Source organism: Pelodiscus sinensis, chromosome 4 (assembly GCF_052426305.1).
Source record: "Pelodiscus sinensis isolate ZL-2025 chromosome 4, ASM5242630v1, whole genome shotgun sequence".
Taxonomy (NCBI): Eukaryota; Metazoa; Chordata; order Testudines; family Trionychidae; genus Pelodiscus; species Pelodiscus sinensis.
Window position 1 is genome coordinate 33,016,478 of NC_143055.1, and position 16,131 is coordinate 33,032,608.

At 41.6% G+C, this 16,131-nt stretch overlaps 1 protein-coding gene across 5 annotated transcripts in view; it reads right to left on the reverse strand.

Annotated features, from left to right (window-relative positions):
• Window positions 1-1,514: 1,514 nt before the first annotated feature.
• ADGRA3 (adhesion G protein-coupled receptor A3) overlaps window positions 1,515-16,131 on the reverse strand; it is a 134,994-nt gene continuing 120,377 nt past the window's right edge. For all 5 annotated transcript variants that reach the window (XM_075930639.2, XM_089777837.1, XM_014581111.3 and 2 more), the window contains 5 exons: window positions 8,504-8,628; window positions 7,501-7,624; window positions 5,142-5,287; window positions 3,516-3,611; window positions 1,515-3,313 (listed from right to left, as the gene is read on the reverse strand). In XM_075930639.2, coding sequence (XP_075786754.2) covers window positions 2,071-3,313; window positions 3,516-3,611; window positions 5,142-5,287; window positions 7,501-7,624; window positions 8,504-8,628 — 1,734 coding nt within the window. In that variant the 3' untranslated portion in view covers window positions 1,515-2,070. The remainder of the gene's footprint in view (window positions 3,314-3,515; window positions 3,612-5,141; window positions 5,288-7,500; window positions 7,625-8,503; window positions 8,629-16,131) is intronic.

Genomic DNA, 16,131 nt, shown 5'->3' on the forward strand with positions numbered 1-16,131 from the left:
ATAGTTAACCTGCGGAACTCCTTGCTGCAGGAGGCTGTGAAGGCTAGCACTAGAACAGAGTTTAAAGAGAAGTGAGATAAAGTCATGGAGGTTGGGTCCATGGAGTGGTCTTAGCCAGGGGGTAGGAGTGGTGTCCCTGCCCAAAGTTTCTGGAAGGCTGGAGAGGGATGGCACGAGACAAATGGCTTGGTCACTGTCTTCGGTCCATCCCCTCCAGGGTCCCTAGGGTTGGCCGCTGTCGGCAGACAGGCTACTGGGCTAGATGGACCTTTGGTCTGACCCAGGATGGCCATTGTAAGCTCAGGGCTCAGGGTCGGGGGTCTCAGTGGACCCCCTTGATTTTCATGCCAATCTGCTCCTGGGTGGCCAGGCTGGCAGCTCTCCTGCCCTAGACGGCCACTTTCCTGGGCCTAGTGCGGAGATCGTGGACGAGGTCCACAATGTCCGCACTAGCCCAGGAAGGTGCCCACCTCTTGCGGTCCAGGGCAAGCTCCCGGGAGCCGCCAGCCTGGTCCCGGGAAGAGGGGGAGGGCTGGGGGGCATCGGGTGGGTGGCTCTGTGCCGTGCCAGGTGCAGGGTCTGCTGGCTGGGTGCTGGCAGGCTTGCACCTGGCACGGGCACCGTAGCCAGCCCGTGCCCCTTTAAGGAGTCCGGGGCCGGGAGGGGGGCATAGAGTTTCCCTGGTGTTGGCCAGAGTGGCCACCAGGGAAACCTGGGGAGGGCTAGCCTCCCACTAGTTCGAATTAAGGGGCTACACACCCCTTAATTCGAACTAGTAAGTTCGAACTAGGCTTAGTCCTCGTAGAATGAGGTTTACCTAGTTCAAACTAAGCGCTCCGCTAGTTCGATTTAAATTCGAACTAGCGGAGCGCTAGTGTAGCGCCTATTAAAGTTAGTTCGAACTAACGTCCGTTAGTTCGAACTAACTTTGTAGTGTAGACATACCCTAAGTTAGTAAATGTCAAATAAGGTGGAAGCAACTATTTTCTTACACAGCTCCTGTTTAATATTAAATTAAAATGCTCTGAAAGGAAACTGTTGGTTGGAGAGTTCGGTGACATCAAGTGAAATGCAGTTTCATTTTGGTTTGATGGACATTTGATAGACAGGTGAATTAAAAGGCCCTAATTTTCTCTTTCACTGGTATAAAAATCAAAATTGGAGAATCTAAGTGGTAACTTTTCAGTAAAATATTGCTATCACTGTTTCACAAGATGACAATAGAAGGTGTTTTCAACAGGAGATGCTGAGCTCTTCTGAAATTAAGTCTCAATCTTAAGTACTTCTGGTTCAGATTATACAAATGATAATATCTACCATTATTGTAATTTATATAACATAATAGCTTAAGGAGATGTAAGGCCAATGATGGACTGTGCTATGTATAGATGTCAGCAGGCTAGAAACGTTAATAAAACAATTATGCATTTACTACATAATTCACTTTTACTACATGAAAACATGACTAATTTATGTATCACTTACAAAAGTGAGGTTGGAATGTTGAAGTTACCAACCTTTTAGTCACAAACTTTATTTTTAAAAATGTTTTTCTGTTTCATTCAAACTTCAGGATTAATGTAACTAGCTGAATTACATGTAAAATATCAGTACATTCAATTTTTTTTTAACTGAAAGCTGTCATAAAATTCCCAGATATTGCAATTAAGTAGTAAATCCAAAAAAGATATACAACATCTAGTAATCTTGACAAATAAACCTGCAAATTACATATTCCTTACTGGGAAAATATTCTTTAATATGCATTTTAATACACACTTGAAATGCATTGTGGACACATCTGGGGGACTATCTGTAAATATTTTGAAAAGTTATGGTCTGCATCTCAAAATTGGACCTGATGCTTAAAAAATAAACAGAAGAGAAAAGTTTCTTTGTAAAAAACCACTAAGAATACTCCCAAAATGTATAAAACATTTTTCACTGCAGAGTCTCTTGTCATGTATGACGTACCAATTGTTTGTAAACTGTTTTAAAAAGTGTTAATAGCTTAAGGGAATGTGAGAATCACAGTTCAGATGAGTTTCTCCCATGATGAAGTACCATATTTTACACAGTAGTTTCATGTTTCCATAACCCAGTCCTAATATTTCCAGTGCTGTCTGCAGTAATCAAGGGCCCATCCTGTCCACTGCCTTTAAGTTGTCCATTCTGAATGGCCAAATTTAAGCCATATGATTTTTGCTGACTTTCAAGTTCAACTACTATTGGTTTCTTCAAAACTTCCTTTTTGTTGTTTGCAGCAATGGATTTTTCAGTATTTTTATTGCTTTTTGGAAGCGTACTACAAGCATCACTGCTATCTTGTTGAGACTGGCTATACTGGCGTTCTCTGTATGCTAAATAAGCTCTTCGGCTTCTTGAATATCCTTCACTGTTGCTTTGTCGACTTTTAGATAAGCCATTTTGCACACTTCCTTCCACACTGGTGGGGACATCATATGCATATTCTCTTAACACTGTAAGCCTGCTTGCACGATGCCCCTTACTTCTGTTTTTATGAGGCCGGCTTTGGTGTCCGTTTGTCCGAAACTGTATCTCTAATGGAGCCACGTGCATTTTGATGTCATTGTCCACTGAATGCTCAGTTAGACTATTATCAAGCTGAGGTCCTGTGTTCAGTGGTAAAGAAGTAGGATGGCATTGGGCTGCTGCAGCCTGTATGTTGGTTAGTTTACAACTTTGGGAAGAATTTTTTAGGCTTGATGCACTTTTATTAGTGCACGAAGATTCTGCACTACTGTTGGTACACTTAGGAGTCTCTCCATTAGTCCCACTGGAATTGGAGGGCTGAACATTAACTTGAACTGAGTATGTGCTCCTTCCAGGACAACAAGCTGTTATCCAAGCATGCCTGACATCTTCCCTATTAACACAATGATGCATCATAAGAAAGGCACTAAGGCTTAAACATGTTGCTCCAAAAAAACAACTAAGAATCAAATCCATAGGATAATACAGAGAAACTGCCAAGGCCCCAAAAATCCACAAAGTAACATACAAAAACAAAGTGAGGCTTGCTCCCAGAAGCTGAGCTTGAAAACTGTGCTCATTCTCCAAAGCTGATGTGGAAACGAGTGATACTGACACTGAATCCTGATGATTCAGCTCTCCATGTTCATTGGTTGCTAAACGCTGCTGTTCCTCAGCTTGCTCTTTAAGTTCAAATTTTCGTTCAGGGTGTCGTTTCAATTGTATAAAGATACTGAGAAAATACATGCAGTTTATGAAAATTATGAAGCTAGCTGGTCCATAAAAGGCCCCTAAGCTAGGTTCCCATGTCATCCAGCAACTGGGGGGGAAAAAGAAAAAAGACAGCACATCAAGATAAATTATGACTTCTGAAAAGGCATCTAAGTATCATTTTGAACAGTGGAAATAAGTCTTAACTATATAGCATGTTTCCCAAAAGAATCCAAACCTGAATTTTGTTTGCTCAAATACCAACCAAAAATCATGTAACAATTTATTACAATCAAAAATCCAATACTCACAATGGTGTAGTAGGCCTGCTGCCATAGTTCCTAATATTAGCTGCTGCTGTTATTCCACAAACTATGATAGGGATTCCACCACCAATAAGGTAGAATCTAAAAGTAAGGCAAAGTTATTAATGATTCTCCCAACGGCTTAAAAAGACTATTTAGATGCTGTGAGCAAAAAGGCCCTTAAGAAAAGGCCAATACCCAAGTATCATACACCGGAAAATCAGATATGTTCCCAGGATTTTGGGGACTTTAGATGGTGTTTTGCTGAGAAAAGTCAGTCACGGGTAGCTTGCTGGCATATTGGGGTTTTGGTGAAAACTTAGGTTTTGTTCTTGTCTTCATCTGCTAACAATCAATGATTTCTCCCTCAGACTAGAAAGAGACAAAGGTAAGTCACTTCAGGGATTTGTCACAGAAGCCAGCAGCAAAGAAGAGAGGAGAGAGCCAAAGCAGGAAGCTAACATCTGGGAAAAATTGCTAATCTTTCAACCTTTTGCTTTTATGGTGCCATGTTCAGTTTGTTACTGGTAGATCAACCATATCTGAGAAGGAAAGGGATTATTGTGTATGAATTTTCAAGCATTTGCAATTTTGGCAAAGTCTTGTTCTTCAGAAAAGGATAAGCTCAGAGAGCAGTTTGCTTAAAAGTGATCAAAGGAAAGCAAACCAAATACTTGCCAACTCTGACAGTTATCTAGTAATTACCTGCTACTTTCTCTGACTAAATGTATAAATGAGGTATTTTATGTCCTCAACTGTTAAACATAATATAATCTGATTTTGTCCAGTGACCTCAATATGAAAACTACTTTGATATAAGCTTATCAAACAAATTTGTGAAATAAGTGCTTTATCTGGCTTTAAATGGAAACAAAGCTAATCAACTTCTGCCACCCTGTGGAGAACTCTGGGTTAGCAACGTTTAATTAATATTGATACGAGTTTGGTCAGTATAGCAGCATAGCAGTGAAATAAAAATCTGTTAATGCTACATGAAAATATTTTCAAGAAAACAAGACTCAAATTTACTAACATTTTCCAGTAATTTTAGCTGATAATCTTAACTGAAATGCATTCCTCTAATTTTCCTGTGAGTAGCATATCTTAACATTTTGTTCTCACATCACAGAGAATTCACAAAAGTTTTTTCTTGACTTTTTTTTATTAAAGTTTATGGTTTAAAACACAGGTTTAAGAATCAGGAGATGCAAGGTGAGACTTTCAAATTAAATAGGAACAGTGTGAGGTCAAAGCTGAGCATTTATGGTAATTCCACCCCAAAGTCCCAATCCAAACTTTGCTGCTGTTATGTAGGATCTTGGGTAAATAATTTCATCACTCCATGCCTTAGTTTCTTAATCTGTAAAACAGAAATACTAGCTCCTCCAAAAAGAATGATCCTCTTTCTCAACTTCATGATTGTTTTGCGATCTATATTAATATTTTGGAAACAGCCTTGCAACAAAGATATTGTTGAGTGTGCCAAATATTATAGCACGGTGGTACTGGAAGTTTTCAAAGATAATATTTCCTCTTGCATTTAAAGCAACCAAAATTATATTCAGTCTGCTTCAGAAATTCTAACAGAAAGACGTACAATAAAGCAGAGATTAAACAAAATAGTGGTCTCACCTGAGCATTGGCCTAGGTGGAGGAGGTGGCTCATCAGGATCTTGACACCTCTTCGCTTTTTTAGTAACTTGCTTGTAGATATTACGAGATGTCACTCCTAGCCACAGTACTGTGGCGAGAGTAGAATAATGCAGAATTATCCCAACCTTGAGAATAAATGTTAAACAAACAAGCTTCAGACAAAAACTTTTTGTAATTGGTTATATAGCACCTAACGTACTTCAATGTTCATCTACAGAATATTTTTATTTTATTTTATTATGGCTCAGTTTTAAATGACAAACCACCTAAAATGACTGTTTCTTACATGCATGGATTAGGCATTTAAAAATGGTAAATCAAAGAGATACACTTACAGATGTTGAAAATCAAATGTATTTATACCTTATGCAACACACGTTTCTTAAAAGTTCAATGTACATTTATAGCTATACATTTATAGCTATACAGCTATACATTTATACACCAAAAATTGATGGAATAGCAAACGTAAGGTGTTCATGGTAACTATCTTTTACACGTTGCATACAGTGGGCCAAAAATGACTGGCTAGCAAGATGACCCATTAACTTTAATGTAATGCAACCAGGAGTCACCGTAAATATATTTAGATACAAATTTAATGGTCTTAACTGAATAACAGAGTCATGCAAAGAGTATGAATTATTATTAGGAGAACAAGTAGTTTTAATTTTGTTGGGTGGTAGGAGAGAAAAAGCTGACTGTGCTCACTGGAACTTTGAATTTCACGCTTTTGTTTAAATGAACAGGCTGAAGGGGAGCAGAGTTCACAAATTACTTTGGTGACAACAACAAAAAAAGGTGGAAACTTCACATGCATCGTTTCCTGGAGGACTGGAACGGAGTGTGTAAATGCAGCTACACAGCACCCTTTTTTGGGCAGCATGTAGTATACATACATGTGTAGTTCCCTTCGAACAGGTATAAATACCAGTGCAGACACTGAGCCACAGCTTAGTAAAGACACACATAATGGGCGTGGGTAGGTACATGAGTTGTAAACCATGTATACACTCTATGTGGCTCTCTACTTGCACGAGGTATGCCTTCTCCTACACTGATTTTTTTTTTAAATATAACAATGTGGTATCACACTGCCTCACTACTGCTGGAGCCTTTCCCTCACCATAGGAAAAGACTATGCAAGAAGGGAAAAGCCCCAGGATGAGAGAGGCAGAGTGTGGAAAAGCTTCAGTAGGTCCTTGCTTTTAGAGGCTCACTCCTGCCAAAGAGAGAGAGAGTGTGCAACAAGGCACTAGCAGTGAAAGTTTGAACCTATGCTACCCTTTCCAATTGTCAACCTTATATATAGGAAATGAAAATATATAGGAAAAATAAATATCAATGTTTTGTGAAAAGTAAGCAATTTCTTTAACCATTCCCAGAGTTGCCAGGAGGTATTCACTTTGTATTCAGAGTTAGTTTTAAAATGGATCTAAGGAACAAATGATAAAAATTCAAGACACTTTATTGATACTGACCTAAGATGGCTCCCGTTAATACAGCAGAAACCCTGAAAATGGCTTAGATATGACCTTGTGAGCTCAAACGTCAATCTCAGTAGAACAACAAGCACTCAACCATATAAAAAATGAACACTCGCAAATTGTAAAAAAAAGTTACAGAACAGATGAAACTGGTAGCTTTTATTTATAAAAGCCACTGGTCTTTGGAGTAGAAAAAATCCAAAATGGGAGGAATGAGAACTTACTTTCTCATTCTAAGTAGAATATTAGAACTGTAGGGCTGGATGGAACCTGATCATTTAGTAAGAAAAAGTAAATATTTTATGACTTTTTTCATGTGTCATAAAAACAATATATAGTTCTTTAACCAATTTTAGAATTGAGTCTTTAGTAGTAAAACCACTATATAAAGGAATTTGAGAGACTACCTCCAAAAACTTAAATGTTTTCTCTTTCCATATTAGATAGTCCTATTAGACAATCTTCTAGTTTTCAGTTGAGCTTGAGTTCTTTCCCTCATCAGTGGACAAAGACATATGAAACCTCAATCCAAAGACAAGATTTACTGCTGTTCTGAAAATCATGTAGAGGAGTGATGAAGCCGGTAACACCTTTCTTCAAATGGAATCAGGTATGAGTCTAAAAATCCATGTTTTGTATATATAACACAAAATTTAAATAATTTCCATATACTGTTACTAAGTAAATTTTGGCTTTACCGTAGCTATCTCAGCAGAAATCAGGGCAGAAAAGTTGAGAGAATATTTGTTTAAACATGATCGAAATTCATTATTTTCAAATTAGCTTTGAGTCATTGTTTACATTTTATTACAATTTTTTACATTTCTAATCTTGCTTGTGTGTTTACTTACTGCTTGGCAGACACTGGTGCTTTTGGTCTGAGTTATACCTCCAATAAACATCACACATGTCAGGAATATATGGAAGCTCAAGTTAACTAACATGTGCCAGCTTTTAACACTGATCCTGATCACACTGTTAAAAAAAAATATGTTAGTTTATATCACATATAGCTGCATGCTTATCTTTCAGGAACAGTGTTTTGGCTCTTAAATACCTAATCCTTTTTGAACATGACACTTAGGCATTGCTGTGCTCAGCACTGCAACACTTAAATGCCTTTAAAAACTTGGTCTGAATTCTAAAGAGCAGTTTCTTACTTCATTCACAAAGAGGAAAGAAATGTAGGTATACATGGCTTAGCTGTCAAATCCATTTCCATTTAATCACTGGTATTAAATTTGCACCAACATTTTGTTTTCAGGAGCAACATATATGGATACAAGTTTGTGGTTCAAAGTGTGCCAGTCAAAAGGTTTGACTGAAGATTTGGGCTTTAATATATAAAACACTATTTGTGATAAGGTACAGATGAAAGGCACTTAAGGTAACTTTTCTCAACAGGGGCAAATATTCTGACCTGTGTACAAGTCTGAAGTTGGCCTTTTAAAACTTAGATTTTGATAGGACTCTATCATGTGCACTTGGGTTAGTAATTCTTAACAATAATGCACTTCTAAGCTTCACAAAATTTAATTGTTTTAATACTGATTTTTATTTTTAAGGATTTTTTCCATTTTCTTCAATTTGCACATTCACATTTATACAAAGTATTTAAAGAGAGTCTTAAATCAAATTCTGAACGTAAGCAGTAGTTTTCTTACTTTGCCTTGCTGTAAACGTTATCAATGGAAATATCTGTTCATTTATATGTGTACGATAAAACTGACATTCACTGAAAAAAAACAGAATCCTTCCAAGCCTATTTATATTGATGTGTGTTTGGTTTCATCTAGTAAGACTAAATGTAAATGTAACTTGAGATCTACATAAATCATTATTTTTATTTCTTACCTATGGTGATATATATAGCTGACTATGATCATCAAGAGGCACATTAGCAGAACTACAGAAGTAGCATAAATAACTGGATGCAAGAGAACAGGTGGTTCAGTATACAATTCACCTCCTGCCAAATCCTGACAAGAAAAAAAAAAAGTCAGTCAGCTTTTTCCCCTCACTTTCGAGATGGTCAAAATAAATAACCAGGACTATCCATTTAAAATAAAAAAGAACATAGTGGGAATGTATTTCAAGTCATAATAAACACAGTGTCAAGTCTGCAAGTTAATGGTAGTTCAATGTGAATGAAATCACAAAAGCTTTAACGCATTTTAATTCCATAAATACTAGTTTAAGTAAGCAATTGACAATAGAGCTATTAGGAATTTACTCCTTTATTGGTAAAAAACAAAAACAAACATTCAATGCATACAGTATTTATCTCTGGTTAGCACAAGTAGTAAAAAAAGGCATATGAATTACTAGTTGAATCTCTCTAGTCTGGCACACTCTGATGCAGCATGATTTTAGTTAGCCGGATGTCCATGTATCATGGGCTGGCCAAGTTTTCTGTGGTTTGTTTACAGCTATCAGTCCAGCTTTTCAGTGTTCTGTGCTGTTTAGCTCTAATTTACCCCTAAATGTCTTGTAAGAGCACAATAAGCGTGAAGTTTTGGTAAAGCTGCTAGACAATACTGACCTCCTGTGGATAGAGGGCTAGTATAAACTTAAATTATTCCATTATTATTAAATTCAATACCATTGAACCAGAAGTAAGTTGAAACGGAACTTTCTTTTAACAGAGAGAAGTTACTCTAAAACAGTGGTCTCCAACCTTTTTACACCCAAGATCACTTTTTAAATGACAGAACAAGATCTACCACCACACTCTTTCCTTGAAGCCCCGCCCTCTCTATTCTCCTCCTCTCCATCACTTGCTATCCCCAACTCTTATACTGCTGCTTTTTTCCCCCAATTCTTCTGTAGGAAGATGTTTTTCCAACATTTGGCCTGTCTAGACTGGACCAAATGTCAGAAAAAACCCTTCTTTTGGAAGCCCCCTTATTCCTCATTCAAAGAGGAAAATAGGGATGACCGAAAGATCATGTTTGCTCTTCCACTAAAAGAAGTGGAAGAACAAATGCATCCCTGGATGCAGAAGACCTGGGATATCTCCGGAATCCTGAACAACTCCTGCAGTCTAGCTGTAACCTCGCTGGGTTGAGACAGGATATGTAGGCTGTGGGGTGGGAATGAGGGATTTGGGTGTGGGAAGGGGTGAGAAGTGCAAGCTCTGGGAGGAAATCTGGATGCAGGAGAAGGTGGATAAGGGGACTCTGACTTGGGGAGGGGGTGCCAGGCCGGGCAGTGTTGGGGTCAGATGTAGGATTAGGGTACTAAGCAAGTCACAGACTTCTGGATGTGAGGGTGCAGGAATTTGGGTTGGGGTACATGAGGGGCTCAGGGCAGGGGGTTCCAGTGTATAATAGGCTCAGATGTAGGGTCTGGGGGAAAGGGGAGTGCAGGAGTGTTATGATGCTGTGACCAGATGGGGGCTTGGCCCCAATTGAGGGTTTGTTGGCCAGGCTTCATTTTTAAATAAAATACTATGTCAAACACAAAAAGTTTCTGCATTGTCTTTATTTCTGAGAAGGGCAGGGAACCTGTTTTGAGTCAGGGGTCACTGACCCAAGAAAACTCAGTTGGGGCCAGACAAGTGAGATGCAAAAAACTCCCCCCCCCCCCCAAGCTTCACTAATGTGGCCCCAACTGTGTTGGTGGGAACAGGGGACATAGTAATGGGGAAGGGTGCTAGTGGGTGCTTTGGAAGGGGACAGGGTGCCAGTGGGGACAGAGTTCTGCGGCTGGGGGCAAAGGAGAGGGGACAGGATGCTAGAAGGGCAGGGGACAGGGTTCTGCAGCAGGGGACAGACTGCCAGTGGGGACAGGGTTCTGCAGCAGGCCACAGGGTGCCAGTGGGGACACGGTTCTAGGAGTGGGGACGGGAGTGGAGACAGGGGAGAGGGGACAGAGTTCAGGGAGTGGGGATCGGGGACAGAGTTCTGTGGCAGGAGAGTGGGGACAGAGTTCTGTGGCTGGGTAGAGGGAACTGAGGAGAGGGGGCTGGAGGTGGGGTGCCAGTGGAGGCAGAGAGTCCCCCTGCATCTGCCTCCTCCCAGGATCCCGCCCCTCCCCCCCAGAGGGAAGCCGGCACATGCTTCCTCCAGGCCCGACTCCCCCCCTCCCCACATGGCACAGGGAAACCCTGCGTGTGCCTGCCCCGTGGCCGACTCACCCCTCCTGCGCTGATGCAGGGAAATAGTCGTACTCCTCCTCCGGGTCCAACGCCCCCTCCCGCAGAATGCCCAGCAGAGCAGCCAGCACACTTCTGGAACCCCCAGAAGTGGTGGTAAGCTGCGGGAAGTTGTTATTTTTTAACTGCTATCTCCCATTTAAAAGGTTTCTTATATTATGGCATCAGACTAAATCTTGCAACATTCCGCTATCTTTAAAAAATTGTTTTTTGTATTCTACCATTTAATCCTTTCTTATTTTTAAAAAATTTAACTACAGGTTGGACCTCACTGGTCTGGCACTCTCGGAACTTTAACCAGTCCCAAATGAGGGGATTTACCAGAGAAGGGAAGGTCTGAGCTAGGGACTGAGCCTGCTACCACTGCTGCCTGAGCCCCTGGGGCTCTCTAGATGCCGCCGGTCCCCCTACTCCTAGGCCCGGCGTGCCACGGTTAGAGCTGTTCAACCAGAGCAGAGCTGCAGCTGCCTGGCTCTGTGGCCCTGGCCAGGGAGGAGGGATGGGACCGGAGCTCCATGGCCTGGGCCGGAGTGCCATGGCTGCTGGTTGGCCTAAAACAACGTGGGTCCATTAATTGATCTCAACTTCACCATGTTGTTTCAGGCCAATTCTACAAGCCAAATACACAGGGAAACCTTGGAACTTGGCTCCCAAACTTGGAAATGAAGTTATCACAAAGGTATGAATAAAAACATTATCTGGCTAGCACACTACCTTCCACATCCTTATGACTTAATCAACCAATGAGTACTTAAGAACAACTTACACCTTCTTTATCAGCTTTTTGTAACACGAAAACTCTTATTCATTATTTTCCCCCCTCCTTATTTATTTTGGAACTGGACTTTGAATACTCCATTCATCTGAAGAAGTGGGTTGCACCCACGAAAGCTCATGATACCATCTACATGTTTTGTTAGTCTTTAAGATGCTGCTAGACTATTCATTGTTTTTTAAGCTTTTCCAGTTACAGATTCTCAGCTACCCCTCTGAAAATTCAAATATAGTCAATACTGATGATATCTCTATGCAATTTAATGTTGCAAGAGTAAATTCTAAATGTTATTAATAGTATTTCACCTGATTGCATAATATTCTGATGTTTATATCCTAATCTATACTTTTGATTGTTAGAGGACTGCTCTTGTGACTGTGGTAGAAACCACCAGAGCAGCACAAGGAAGCAATCAGAATCCCTGCTGCTCTGTCACCAAAAGGGAAGGTTACTCACAATGCGCAGTAACTGGTGTTCGAGAAGGGTGTTCCTGTGGTTGCTACACTGTAAGAGTCTTGGCACTCCTACTTTGGAATTGGAATTTTTTAGCAGCAGTACCGACCCCCGTGTGCTGGCACGCATGCGTAGCGCTGCCTATGCCATAGCTGACATGTGCCCCCAACTTTCTGTCCATATTTTCTTTACCATGGAGAGATGTTGCAACTCCGAAGCAGAAGGGAGGAAGGGGGTTGTGGAGCTGGAAAACCAGTTACTGCACAAGGTGAGTAACCATACCTTTCTTTTTGAAGGAGTATTCCTGTGGGTGCTCCACTGTAGATGACTACAGAGCAGTACTTTCAGCTTTCTGAAGGAAGGGCTTTGGACCTGAATGGTGGATGGCGGCAAGGACTGCTTCCCTGAAGGTGGAACACTGTGAAGCATAAGTATCTAGAGCATAATATTTTATAAATGTGTGGACAGAGGCCCATGTTGCTGCCCTAACAAATGTCCTTGATGATCATGTTATGCAGGAAGGCCTAGAGGTGGCCATTGCTCTGGTGGACTGTTCCTACAAATGAGTTGGAAACGGCACCTTATTGACATGGTAGCCCTTTTAAAAAATGAATAGCAAACTGTATTAAAGTCTCTGTTTTGAGATTGCATGACCTTTAGAGTGGCCGGCTGTAGAAATGAAGAGCCTAGGAGAGCACCTGAACTGTTTCATTCTATCTAGTCAGAAGGCAAGTGCCCACCGAATGTCAAAGGAGTCGAGTCATGCTGCACTGGTGTCCGGATGAGATTTTTGGTGAAAAACAGGTAATTATATCGGCTTGTTAAGGTGGAAATGTGAAACTATTTTTGGGAGAAATTTGGATGTGGCCTTAAGACTACTTTGTCCTTGTATTTATTTATTTATTTAAATATTTTTACTCTGCCTCTCTATTAGAACTATTTGAGTTGGCTTATAACATTTTTAAAAACACAATACAGATATATATAAAAATTTAAAATTCAAGACCCCAGGAGGACACAAAACCTGCTAAAAGTGTATCGAGGGCAGGAACACACACACAAACAGACTGAAACACCAATAAAAGCATGAGTAAAAAGGTTAGCTTTAGCCTGATGGTAAAACAATGCTAACATTGGCACCATGCAAATATCCTTAGGAAGAGAATTCAATTCCACAGCCTAGGAGCAAAAGCTGAGAAGGCCCTGTTCCGTGTAGATGTTAATCTTATCTCCATAAGTGGGGGAACACTAAGCAGAGCCTCCCCAGCTGACCTCAATCCCCAGGTAGGTTCGTATGAGAGAAGACGGTGTGGCTTTATTGATGAGTTGGAAAGATTCTGTTTCTTCAGTGAAAGAAGGTATTTTAAGATCGCCATCAACTGTGTGCAATGAGGCTGCAGTGTTCTTTGGTTTGCACACTTAGAGAAACCAGTGTTCTTTGGTTTGCCCACCTATTCTGCAAACAGGTCTTTCTTGTAGTATATTTGTGACAATTTAGGATTATATTGTGAACTTCCTCTAACCTGTAGGCTGCTGAGTATTCATTCCTGATGGAACCAGGCCTAGAGATGAAATCTGTGAATGTCTGGATGGAGAACTCAACTGCGATCCTGAGATCGCATGCCAGGCCATTGTGAAAGAGGAACTGAAGAAGCCACTGACAGTTGTAACAGGTAAGGGAACCAGGCCTGCCTGGACCATGAGGTTGCTATGATGAGGACTCTGGCCTTTTCCTGCTTTATTTTTTGTATGACCTTGCCAAGAAGGGGAATGGGAGGAAAAGCATATAGAAAATTGTGAGACCAGCTGATCATGGCATCCCCCATGTTGCTCCTTGCCCAGCCTTTACCTAGAACAATACTTGGGACATTTGGCATTGCGTACTGTGGCAAATAAGTCTATTTCCCCAAACCCCCACCGCAGGGAGGTGGAATGTAGGGTCTGGGTATGCATCTCCCATTCATATTTCTGATGAAATATGCAGCCTAGATGGCCCGAGGTGATGTTTTGCTTGCCTGGGAGATATACTGCTGATATGGTGAGTTCATGATGAATACACCACTGCCACAGTGTTGCTGCCTCTTTCCAGAGGAGGTATGATCTTGCCCTGCCTTGGCGATTTGTGTAGAACATGCAGGTGGTATTGTCTGTGAGTATTCTCACTGACTTGCCCTGGATTAATGAGAAAGTAGTCACATGCTCTTCTCACTGAGCAGAGTTCCAGGATGTTGATGTGTAGGGTTGACTCTACTGGCATCCATCTTCCCTGGGCACTGTGCTCATTGGTGTGTGCTCTCCAGCCCTCTTATGAAGCATCTGTGGCTATGTTTATGGCTGGGGAGGGAGTGTGCTTGCTGAAATGGGACCTGAGCAGAGGTTGTCGACCTGTAACCACCATGGCGAGTGATTCTCTGACTCTCTTTGTGGGGCTCAGTATTTTTTTGCATAAGGTGCTTGTGAGGACAAAAGTATGTATGAAGTTGGATCTGGAGATACCTCATACATAGCCTGGCATGAGAAACCACGTATGTGGCTGCAGACATATGACTAAGAAGCTGAAAGCACTGTCTTGCCAACACTGTGGGGCTGTCTATAACAGTTCTCAGTAGAGCCGCCAGTACTTTGAACCTCTATAGTGGTAGTTGCGCCTGTGCATTTAAGCAATCCAATGCGGTCCCTATGAACCTCACTCCATCCCAGGAGCTGAAGTGTGATTTTTGTGTGTTTATTTGAAGTCACAGATTCTGAACAGTTGGATTGTTTTTGCAGTGGACTACGGCATCTTCTGTTTTGTACGTGCTACAATTAAACAATCATCCAGGTAAGGGAAGATTATTGTGCCTCCCTTTCTGAGATGTCCAGAAGAGGTCTCCAGCCCCCCAATTTTTTGGAGTGAAGTAGTATCTTGAGTAGAAACTCCTTCCCCTGTGATCTGTCAGTATGATCCCTATTGCCCCTATGCGGAGCAATCTGTTTATCTCCTGTTGTATCAGCAACTTACGAGAGGGGTCCATGAAGAGGGACGGGAAAGTGGGTTGAGTTTGATGAAAAGTGATGAAGGGTAATATGAGGCTTTTCTGTGTGACTTCTAAGACCCAACTGTCTGTTGTAACAGTGGCCCATGTGTGGTAATACGCCTGCAAACAAAACTGGTATTGAGCAGTTGTTGGAAATGATGTTGAATCCTTAACCAGATGTTCAAAAGATTTGCTGCCCATTGGTGGACTGGAACACAGTGGGTTGGTCTTGCTCCTGTCTGCACTTTTGTCGTCTCTTCCTCCTCTTTAGGTCATAGCTTCTTTGGGAGGAGTATGAGGACAATGCTCTGCCCCGAGGTTCAGTTTCTTTTTGGGATGGGGAACATATATCTCCAGGGTCTTTAATGTTACTCGTGAGTCCTTGAGCGAATGTAATGAGGCATCTGTGGTGGTGGTGAACAGCTTTTGACTTTCAAATGGCAGGTCCTCAATGGTGTTCTGTACCTCCCTAGGGAATCCAGAGAGGAGCAGCCAGGAGACACATCACATGACTACTGACGATCGTGAGGTGGTATCAGCTCTTTTTGATGTTGGTAAGAAAGAAGCTGGCGTTTGCCATAAGATTTTTGCTGGGTCCAGTATGGTCTTGTTGATTGGCAGGACTATTTTCAATGAAGGCGAGTCCTGTAGTATATCGGTCAGTTTGTGCTATGTCTCAGGAACCTCAACCAATGAAATGTCGAGTGTATTAGTCACTCTCTTGTATAAGTCTTGGAAAGACTTGAAGTCTTCCCCCACAGTTGGTGGAGGGGACATTATCATTTCATCAGGAGAAGATGATGAGATGTGTGAAGGAGGTAATGTGTCTTCTAAGTTGAGGTGCTGGTGTTTGAGCCTCCACAGTACTGAAAGGATCCCATCCGTGCCAAGGTTGTGGGAATGGAATAGGAGGGAGCCATGGAAAAGGTTGCCACATCTGGGGCTGAGCCCGCTGCTGCTATTGTATCTGCTCAGCTGGCTTTGCTGACGAATGTCATGGGAAGAATGTGATCTCCTCATCACTGTCACTGGAGAAGGGGCGGGGCCAAGCTTAATGGCGTGGTAAGCCTGCTTGATCCCT